This window comes from Uranotaenia lowii, chromosome 3 (genome assembly GCF_029784155.1).
Source record: "Uranotaenia lowii strain MFRU-FL chromosome 3, ASM2978415v1, whole genome shotgun sequence".
Taxonomy (NCBI): domain Eukaryota; kingdom Metazoa; phylum Arthropoda; class Insecta; order Diptera; family Culicidae; genus Uranotaenia; species Uranotaenia lowii.
The window spans coordinates 131,620,086-131,631,735 of NC_073693.1; the positions used below are offsets into that span (position 1 = coordinate 131,620,086).

The window sequence follows — 11,650 nt, forward strand, 5'->3', positions numbered from 1 at the left end:
CCTCAATTCGCTGTACGAAAGCGATTTTCAATGCTATCCCCAACGTTTTACATAGACTGTTCGAAGCTTGAAGTGAGTCCAATTATATAAACGGTCCCTATGTAGCGAGACAAAAGCGACGACCACTCAACAAAGGGAAAACGTAGTTGAACGACGACGATGTTGAACGAGCGCTGCTGAACCGTCGTCAATTGCAGCAGCAGGCAAAGCCAAACGAAGAAGGTATGAGTGAACGACCAAGACATGCAGCAGTAAGCGAGAGCGAGATGATGAGAGGCAAAAATAACAAGAGGGGGATCAAATTTCGTTCACAGGCTCCTTGCTTGAACGTGGCTCCCTTGCTGCTTCGAACAAGTAGAGTGTGCGGAAGAGCGAGAACGAGCAGCATTAACTGCCGCTGGCTGGCAACGAAGACGAGAGATTCGACTGTGTGTGAGCTTCGCTTGCTCGTTTGGATGGAAAGGAAGGCAAAGCGATTATGTACTGCACGGATCTGCTCTGCTATGTACTCAGTTCGTTCAGCTGTTACCAGTGCTCGGGTTTCTTTGCTACGTTGTATATAACAGTTTAGTTTCAATCGAGACATCATTCGAGTTGGTGGCGTTTGGTTGTTCAAGGAGCTGGATTTTAGGAAGATAGTGTACTAGAAGGATTGCATCAGAACAATTGGGAATACGTCCAAGTAACATAACCAATTAAACTTTAAATTTACATCAACAACTATTAAGTGAATTGTTCGAGTTTTCCTGCCAAGGGATTGACATTTGAAGGCTTTCAAATTGATTTCAAACGGCTTAAGTGAGTATATAGAAATCCACTTCATCAACCTAGCCTGTATTGGTGCGGACTATAAAGTTGGCACATAACAAGCACTCACACCAGCGCAAGGGGTGCAAAATACGGTCTGCTGAAGGCCTACTGTGCCAGGTTGCTACCCGCATCGTCATTCAGTCGTCGAACGTGAACGAGTACGGAACGTCGGTGGAACCCTTGTCGATTGTCGCAGCAATAAAGAGAGAGTTTAAGAGAGAATTGTGAGAGAATTTTGGAATACGGTACGGTGTTTTTGATCAGATTGAGGTTCTCGGAAAGCAACAATTGTGAGCCCAATGGAAAGAGTGTGTGAAGCAATGATGATAATCGTGAAAAAAGCAGAGCGTTTGCAAGAGTTCGTTTAAGGCAGCATAAAACTGGTTCGATACGCGGGCCCGATTCGGTTCGTTCGGAGATCGTGTTTGATCCAAGAATATTGCTGGAAGTGTTGGAACTCCGCAGTTGGGTTTTGGTATATATGTGTAAGTGGATTGAATTGGGGTTGCTGCTGCTGTAAGATTATTTTAATTTCGGCGCTTCGAAAGTGAGTTCAAAAGGAATAAAGGAAATTTTATTTTACGAGCACAAATGAAATGAATGGGGGAAAAGTTTTGAGTGAAAAGTGAACGGAATAAAGTGCGCAATTGGATAAGCCCTCACACATGGATTACGCAAATAATGGATTAGTCGGAGCTGTCGTTTGTTAAACCGGATTACAATCAGGGATTCAAAATGGTCCTTTTACCAGCAGTGGAGAAGAGTAGCAGCAAAATGTCATCGGAAGTTACAAAATTGGCCAAAGTGCTTCCGGCCGTTAGCGGTCCGGAATCGCCGTACAAACCTAGCAAAGTAGATTTGAAGTCGATCAACCCCTACATCACATGTAACCTCTGTAAAGGTTACCTGATTGATGCCACGACGATCGTAGAATGCCTGCACTCATGTAAGTATCGAATTTCAAAAATCTCTAGGAATGGAACACTTAGAAAAAAAAAACTAAACAATCAACCGAACCGTTTCAAGTACCCCACATCAGCATGGGTCCCAAGATCAAGAAACATCCTGTTCCCAGTTTGCCTTCTTCCAAGGATGAATTGTTGTACCATGCCCTCCTATGCATATATTTTCCTTTCAGCCTTCCCATGTGTACTCATCCGACCTTTCTTGCTTCTTGGGCTGCGTAGGGATACGAGCGGAATAATAATAGGCTTCTTTTTGCTTGGCTTAGCATATAAAACCTGACAGCCGAAGGGAGATGGAAGGGACGGAATTATAATAACTCTTCGTTTTGGGCGAAACTGTTCCGTTCCCTAGGTCTTTGTAAATAGTTTTTTTTTTCGCAAACTCTGCAAGGGTCGACTTGCAATCTCAAAGAATGCAACATTTGCCCGTTCTACGAAAAAAAAGCCGGCCCTTATCCGGTATCATTTATCATCATTCCCCCAGGTCCTTTAGCTCGGGCCTTTCGCAATCTCATCTGTAACGAGAATGCATAATTTGATTTGCTCATTAGCGAACGAAGATTTATCCCTTACACCCACATGACACCAAACAAAACTTCCCCTCCGATTTATTGCTCGTGAGACCGTTACCTCTGTATACATATATTTTGTCTGAGCCCACTTATAATGTTTGTTTTTGTTTCTTCTCCTTGCGCACAGTTTGCCACAGTTGCATCATGAAGCATCTACGAACGGAGCAGTACTGTCCCCAGTGCGAGATGATGATCAACAAGGCGAAACCGAACATCAAGTAAGTAAAACCATCAATCTTCATCAATGTATTTAAGATTTGGAATTAAAGGTTTAATAGTTGAAACATTTGGGAAAAACTTTTACTTTTTTCAAGCGTGGCGCTTACAAATTACTTTCGTTCAATTGAAAAAAAAATTACCATGTCCAATTATCATGCATTAGTATTAATGGCGTATAACATCTTCTGGAACTGGACTCACTACTTTTCCCGTCAATTTATGCACTTCAACTGCGTCTACACGACAAATTGGTCGTAAACATAAATTTGTCATGAAAATGTGTGTCCTCACCCCAAGCATCATCGCTACCATGAGCCATCTCCATGTGGCACCACACCGAATGGCCCCGACGAGTTACCGGTAACACAACAAACATGCAACGCAACGATGTGGTGCCACTGCCGCTGACATTGACATGTTGCCGGTGACGATGTATGTAGTTGTTGTAGATACTCGGTATTTTGTTTACCAAACAAATAAGGAACTTATCTCGCACACGCTCTATAATTAGCACTCGCCATCTCGCTACCGACCACCACCAATTTTGAATCGAGGGGGTCCCGATTGATTCTTCCCGAAACCCTAATCGGACCGAGACCGTTCCGGAATCTCTAATGTGTCCAATTTTCCTGCACTCCGCCGAAGATTTTCATGGAATCAGAAAAAAATAATAATCACGGAACACACTAACACCATCGTTCCAAGCTAGTTTATTGATTCCCTTCGTGCCGTCCGTACGCACGTGTTCCACGTGTTTTCCGTGTGTTGGTGCGAGTCTGTATTTGACAGCTCCCGAAATTTTCCTACACGTTCGGCCCTAGCCTAACCCGTGTTTAGTTCAGTTTCCTCGGGTGGTGTTGTTTGAAAAATTTTGCCGGCTGTGCGATCCACCGGCAAAACCGCCTAATGGGAAATGCGACTGATGATGATGATGACGATGGTTCGACGACGAGGGAAAAAAGAAGCAGAAAAGCCGGGCGGGAAAATGTGCCCTCGATGTGCGAGACGAGCTGAACAATGTGGCTCGGAGACGGCTCTCGTTTCTCACTTTGTGTGTACCTATTCGTACGTATTTATCGGAAGTGGTGAAATCTTCAAAAGCGGTCGGATGCCAAACATTTGAATCTAGCTCGAAGGACCAAATGTTTTGGCAACGGAATACTTTCTGGACGATTATCCGACTCTAAAAACCAAATGTTTTTGCAAATGCCAAAACACTGGTTAATCCGGAAATAAATTCAAATTCACTGTGTGTTGATGAGCATTTGAAGTTGCAAAATCATGTGGATTTTGGACCACCAAGTAATTACTTGACTAAACAAGATTCTTCTAGATGATGGACCGCTAAAAGCAAAGATAAGCAATGTTTTATTCCAGTAACTTGCTGAAAAGTGATGCCCAATTTCTAGTTATATTGAGATTATTGTGCAAGAATTTGAGGTTGTGGTGGTTGCCAACTTTGATCAGAAGATTTTCCGACTGAGGTGTTACAATGGTGGAAATTCTATTTATCAGGATTTAAAGGACTTGCGTAACGGAGGGAATTATTGATATGGAAGAAAGCACCTTGTTGTGCCACCTATCTAACAAATCGATTCTTCAAAATATGGATTTGTGGTCAACTAACCCAAGTAACCATAAGCACTAATGACCTGTAAAAATGCTATCTTAAAACAGCTTTAGAGCTTCTCTGCTCTCTCTAAGCTCTATGAGCCAGATTTGGCGAAATTAATCTTTGTGCTCATGGTTACTTTCGGTTTGATAGAAAACCAAATTTGGCCAAAAGAAGAACTTCACAATGCTAAACTTGTTCGCAAACTCAAATGCGATAAGACAAGATCTTGGCTGGAAATGCGAGCGCCTGACATTTGTAGGTTATGTAAGCAATGTCATATGAGACTGATGTTTAAACATCAAGTGGATGGCTTGCAACGAGATGGAAGAGAGGAACTGCGTTCACCTACATACAAAGGTTGAAAACCCGCTTGGCCACAAGAGCTATTCCACTGGTAAGCAAACAGACAATAGATTCAACAAAATTGAGATCTCTTAATCAAGTTGATCTAAACAGTTGATGCTAAACAGTCTAACGGGTGTAGTAAGTATATGTAGGTGTCAACATATGAAGGATTTCAGGATTTCATCACTTTCATTGACCAACCTACCCATTTCATGGTCATCTATCTGCTCAAACTCAAGAGCGAGATCCCAGCAAACATGAAAACGTATCTGGAATGATAACTTAGGTCGTCTACAATGGGATTGCGAATCGCAATTCCAATTGCATAGTGAAAAGATCGTATAAAATGTCGTCTGAAGTCAGTTTAAATCGGATATGATGGAGTGTCCACCATGTTTGTAAATTTTAAAAAGATTTGTGGCTTCATGTGAGGAAACCATCGTCACGTCCTCTCTGCAACCAGTAGTGCATCCAGATATCTAAAAATAAGATGGAATTTGAGTAACATTGATCAATGAGACAAGTGGAAACTATTGTCGCTGGCAGCAATTTGAAGGCTATGGGAGTAAAATCTTGCGCTCTCTTGCATTTTTTCGATAGGTACGAATAAGGTGTCGAATAGCGCCCAATTGGTGTATTTAGTTTTCGTCGCTTTAGAAAGAAATAAAAATTATGTTTATATACTGCCTCCACTTTGGTAGGTAAGTGCGGATTTTCCAACTTCCATACGATCATTCTATAATGTATATGGAATGTATATCAAAACAGCATCAGAATATAGCTACAAAAATGTTTGCTGGGGTCTATGAGCGAATCCAACCAAAGGAGGCTATGGATAAAGCGTACTTCGATCAGAAGTTGTTCAAGCTGCTGTGCGACTACGAATTTTCTGTTTGATCTTTCATGATCTTTGATAAGCTGATTACGACTTCGACGGTGAAGAGTCCTGACTTTATTACGAACAATCACGCAAGGTTTTGAGGTTTTCACCCTACGTAATGAGGTTTGGTCTGTGCCCAAGACAAAGCAATCTTTAAACCTTCGAATGCCCAACGAACATTTAGATTCTGAAGGAAAAGCCTGTTGAAGAAAAAGACGATGTAGTGCCAAGACAGAATCCTGCCGAGAACCCACTAGCGCCTGAACTTAAAATGAATGCAGTTAGTTAATGCCCTTGAACACCAACCAAAAATGACAGGCCAACTGATGTTTGTGAACACATTTCAGTGACTAGTCGATGTCCAAACGACAGACAACGCATCTGAGCGGTAAGCCGATAGTCCTGCTGATCCCCATCATATTGTGGGTGACAGTGTGGTTGAGGACGATCAAGCGAGAGAAGTCTAGAGTTCCCATACGATGACACTGATGATTAGGATTCTGTTTTGCTGGAAGTGTCTAGGAAGACCGCTACTGACAAGGAGATGGTAGCATTAAAGAAGAACAAGATTTGTCTAAGCTAGTCTCCAAGTTAAAGGAAACTCATTCTGCCGAAGTGCTTGTTCACCACGGTCGCTACACGATTAGATTGTTCATGAAAATTTGTTTCCAAAAACCAGAATTGGATTGCTAGAAAACAACACTCAGATTTTCAAGATGCAAACGAGCTCGACGTGAGGTTTCATCAAATGATCGTCAACGCTGATTCCTGAAAGGAACTTGGACAAAGGCAAATCGAAGCTCATTTGGTTGCAGAAAAGCTTGTTTGGCTTGAACAAGCAGCTCGGGCTTCAAATTAACAGGGATTTGATAACGAAAGGTACCTATCTATTGAAGGGTGACAGCTGCGTTTAGCGAGGATTCATTCTAATCCTGTAAGTGGATGACAGACTGATTGACGCAAGAGTTGTTTCAGAGGTTATCTACATGAATAGCCAGCCTGGAAGGGTATTCGAAATAGTTGAATCTCCAAGATTTAAAAACCCTTTTGAACATTAGGCGAGACGTCAGGAACAGTTGTTGGTGTTTTGAAAGATTTTTAAATCGGGGGAAGAAGTCTACACTGAAGTCATTATTCACCGCGTCTGATTTGCAGATAAAATAAAGTCCTTATAGGTTTTCTTCAAAGCTGTAAAATTTATCGTATTTGCTGGGATTTTTTTTTCTCGAAGCCACAAGCATTTAAATTAACCAACTTTCTGGGTAAGTTTGTTCAGTCTGTAAGTCCTTGAACGCGTCGCATAGGATATGGAAGTCTCAATAAACCTAAAGTACAAAGATTCTAGCCTTAAATAACGGAATGGCACCACTGGTTGATTTCCCCCAAATTTTTCCTAGGCCTCGCTTATCCGTTTCGAGCCATCTCTAGCAACTAAGAAAAAAAACACGAGAAGACGATAACAGCAGTACAACGGGGAAAAGCGCGCGTGGTCGGAAGGAAGGAACGCACGAAGAAAAGGGAAGCCCGCAAGCTGACTGCCGGAATAATACGCACAGGCACAGCACCAACCAACGAACCAACCCAGATCATATAATCATGCCAGTCATCGGAGCGTGATTCTTACGTCTATCTGTTTCTCTCTCGAGGTCGGTGCCGCTGTGTGGTTGAATCGGAATCGTATAAGTCGGTTGTTGAAGATTGAAGACGACAACGGCGACGGCGATGTTGTGAAGCTGATGAGGAGAGAGACCACAGAAGCAAAGGCAGCAGTAGCAGAAGCAGCGGACGGCAAGCGGAATAATAAGAGACTGCCACTGCTGCCGATATACTTTGTTCGCGCGCGCTACATTTCCACGAGTAGCAGCAGCACTGAGGTTGCTCTCTTTGCTTTGGTGGGTTTCAGGGAGCTGTGTGAAAGTAGCGGCTCATCATCATCATCAACGTCGTGGTTGCCTTCATCATCCTACCGTGGCTTCGACATCGTCATTTTAATCAGATGAATTCAAGACGCTTTTGAATATTTTTTTCGATTGGAAAACGGAACAAACCCTGTAGGAAGTAAAACCGAGTATAAAAGCCATAAATTAATGATTTGGGCTCAGAGAGAAACACTCCCGAAAATAGTAATAGGCTTGAAAAGTTTTCAGAATTCATGGCTCACTACAAAGGCACAAAAACTTAACGAATGTGCAGAGACTCCCATAAAACAAGTTGTGAGCCCAAAATAGATGCGACAAAAACAATTTACCTCTAGGCTGAGTTTGTCAGCCTAAATCTTTCACCGAAAACGACATGAAGACGACAAACTCGGTACCTTCCTCTCTCTTCACACAGTTCAGTTGTTGAAGCATAGCACGGCTCTATGTTGTTTGGTACTACATGGTTGTGTGAATCTCCGTTCGCTTTATGTTTTTTTTTTGTCAACGACGGCGAAAGGCCGGTATTCTCACGATGTGCCAAATGTGCCGAAAAATCGATAGTAAAAGGGGAAAATAGGCCATTGCTACTTTTTTTTCTGGACGGGGACCGATTGCAATATCTTCGCACGAATAATTGGCAGCTGGGTTCGAGAGTTTTAAAAATTTAACCCAACAGATTTGAGCAATTTTTTTTCTTTCATCGTCTGAGTTCAAAAGAGATTTTATAAATTTTTTATTATCATAAATATCGGGTAAATTAAAAATTTAAATTTCTGGACTGTCTAGTAGGCCAAATTTCCCAAATACTTCAACAGGTTGTTGAGCTCGTTTAACCGCAAAAGCAACGTAGAGGTAGGGATAAACAATACCTTGTAGCTCGACTTGAATAACGGCAACGAAATGCGGCCGTACCGCGCGGTCTAGTTTCGTCCCCCATAAAACGTAATTAACATTTGAGAAAGGGTGAACCGTTCTCGCTTTATGGTGCCTATCGCAATTTCGGAGTTGCCTGTCAGCTCGGTTCAAATTGAAAGGCGGAGAAGAGAGATAATTATCGAAGGTATTCGGTTCGTCGTCGGCGAAGGATACGCATAATTTGACGACACGCTGCCATATGCTCGGCGTAGGACGGACGTTGTTTGAATTATTAACGACGATAGAGAATACCGCTCAAATTCAATGCACTTTGAGTAGTGTGTCTACAATTGTCCCTCGCTCGATTCTTCACCTTACTAATCCTGATGAATTATTTTCCCATTACAGACCGGACGCCACCCTCCAAGCGATTGTTTACAAGCTGGTTCCCGGACTATACGAAAGGGAGCTGATCCGAAAGCGAGCATTCTACAAGCAGCACCCGGAAAAGGCCGCTCTGGCAACGCCGGAGCAAAGAGGCGAAGACACCGAACATCTCATCTTTAGCCCCAGCGACAAGATGTCTTTAACGCTCGAATACGCCGACAAGTAAGTGCCTCTGAATTATGGCCCAATTTCCCGTTTTCAATAACAATTACGCGCCAAGCGTTCCAAAAGAAGAAATTACCTCTCCGCACAAAACTTGTTCTAATAAATCTCCCGTCGATTGCTTATGCTTTCATGCTTCAATTTCCCACTTCCACCCGAGAAGAACTCAATTGTTTTGCCCCTGTGGAACTTTTCCCTTCCCGAAAAACTTTTCACCCAAAGCGATTCCTCCCCGAAGAGAGAAAGATGCCGTTTAACTCACGTCCCCTTCGCCTTTTTCCCCCTCTTTCTCCACAGAGAGCTGGCCGAAAACAACGAGGAGCTGGAGCGGCCGAAGGTACTGATGTGTCCGGCCGTTTTCACCGTGGCCCACCTGAAGAAATTCATCATTAACAAGTACAGCATTCCGACGCATCAGTTCTACGTCGAGATCATGTACAAAGTGCAAACGATTACCCTGCCGGACCACTACACCCTGATGGATGTGGCATATATCTACACGTGGAAGAAGGTATGTTTAATTTGGAGGACGGATTCCGCCCAATTCTCTCGGTATTTAATAAAAGGCGCACAGGTTATTAATGTTTCGATTGGTTTTTTGTTTGTTTTCTCCCCTCGCAGGATGCTCACATGCGATTCTTCTATCGAATTAGGACGCACGAAATGAAGCCGGTGGAGCTGCCGGAGGTTCCGCTCCGGAGATCCCCCAGCTTGTCCGCTGGCTCGACGGGCGGTCGCAACTCGTCGTCGCTAACGACGATCAAAGAGGAGGACGCCGACAGCAAGGAAAGTTTGGAGCTCATAAAACCGAGTGACATCAAGCTGGAAGAGGAGCAGCAGAATGGCAAACTGAACGGCACCGAAGTGCCTTCCGTCATCAACAGCTCCACCACCGCCGCAAACACCAACACCATCGCGATGGTCAAACTGCCGATTGAGGAGACATTTATTGGCCGTTCGACCACGAACACGACGGCGGGCGCTGTTGGTGTGAGTGAGCACCGCCACCAGCAGCAGAAGGCAAAGGTTGACGTGAAACCGAATGTTGCCGCGCTCGGAAAATACCAACAGGAAAGCAGAACCGGCGAGAGCAAAATGGAATCGGCCACCGGTTCACCCGATTCGCCCAAGGTAGTAAAGAAGAACGAATCGATAAAGCTCAAAATAGAAATGAACAAAAACACCTATAATGTCAGCATCCTGCAAAGCCCTCATCCGTTGGACCAGGAAGAGGTCGCCAGCAAGCACCATAAATCAGATAAGCCGGAGAAGGCCAAGAAGAAGAAATCCGAGGACAAGGAGAAGAGTGTCAACAAGGTTAAAGCCTCCAGTGATCTAAAGATTAAGATAGAAAAGGTGAAAGACGGACTAGTCAGTGTGAAGAGTGGTAAAAAGGTGCCCTACAAAGTGGAACTTACCGGGCTGAGTGATTTGAAGAACAATAACCATAAAATTAGTCATAATGATCTGGCGGACAGTAAAAAGGCGCGCAAAGAGGCTCACAAGCTGGAGAAAAGTGAAAAGAAAATCAAATCTCCCAAACGCAATCCGGAGATTGACAATGTGCACCCCTCGATTGTGCTGAAGATTGATCAGAAGAGTCCCGAGTTGTCAACGTCAACTTTGAAGATAGTGTCTCATCCGCTGGCCTCTTCTTCGCCGAAACCGAAACCCGAACCAGTGTTTGAAGATGAAAAATCACAGTTCCTTAATTCGTTTGAGCTTACTCCAATTAAGTCAGTTGGAGGTGAGTCTAGGTCCCCTTCCAAATCGCCGATTTCCGGTGGATCTCCCCCTAGGCTTTCGATTGCTGACATCAAGCCGGGAAAGCGAAAAAATAAGGAACCTTCTTCTAACCGAAGTGTTCTGAAGAAACCAAAACTATCCGATGACGAAATGAAGGCTTTGGTAGAGAAAAAGGTGCAGGAGAGTATTAAATCAACTGGAGAGCATATTTTGCCGCTAACGAGCTCTCTTAAACCTAAACAGGGAACGGAAAAGAGTGCCATACCAATTTTACCGCATCAACCTCCGAAAGTAAACAACTTGCCAAAGGAAGCTTCCAAGCCGGAGTCGAAACCGAAACCAGTCGATTTCAAAGCTCCATCGGTGATGCCTCCTCCAGTTGTTTCAACCACTAACATTCCTGCCCCAAAACCCGCTCAACCTGTGATGATTGCTCCCAAACCCGTGAACGCCGATGCGTCCAAACGACCTGCAGTGCCTTCCTTCCCAAAACCCATGCAACCAGCCAAGAAGCTACCTCCTCTGCTACCGAAAGATCTCGAGCAAGCCAAAATTAATAAACCAAAACGACCTCAGCAGAATGCTGGACCCACCATCCACATCTCGCCCAATAAAGAAACGGAAATCAGCGAAATTAAGCCGGAAGACGCTAAGAAGAACATCAAAGTTTATGGCCCCCCATCCGATGGAGAGACTTTTGCTGTTCCATCTGCACCGGCTATGCCGAAACCGAAACCCAACAACAAAACCCGCCCGGTCAACTATCTCAATTACGCTTTGATGAACGCCAACAAGGCTCCTGCGGGATCCCGAACGCCAATCCCCTCGTACTGCAATTCTCCAAGCTACTCGCCGGACTCTCCGCAGTACAACCCAAATTTCAACATCTCAACCAAACAGTACAAGTACGCGAACCCGTTAGCTTATGCAAATCATCTGCAAACCATGCTGAACGATCGTCGAACGGGCAACAAATCACCTCCATCGACGACGGCCGCGGCGGATAAGAAACCGGAATCTGCCAACGAGAAAAAGAGGCCATGTCCCAGTCCTGAAAATAATAAGCAGGAACCACCCATGAAGCAACCGAAAGTGCAGTCGTTGCTCAATCAAAT

The 11,650-nt window shown here is 44.1% G+C and overlaps 1 protein-coding gene across 1 annotated transcript; it reads left to right on the forward strand.

The window, feature by feature from the left end:
* Nucleotides 1-649: 649 nt before the first annotated feature.
* LOC129752616 (polycomb group protein Psc) lies at nucleotides 650-11,648 on the forward strand (the record flags this gene model as incomplete). The annotated part of the gene is made up of 5 exons (XM_055748391.1): nucleotides 650-1,756; nucleotides 2,475-2,565; nucleotides 8,589-8,789; nucleotides 9,087-9,300; nucleotides 9,411-11,648. Coding segments are annotated over exons 1-5 (2,955 nt in total), but the record flags the coding sequence as incomplete, so codon positions are not given.
* Between the last annotated feature and the right edge of the window lie 2 nt (nucleotides 11,649-11,650).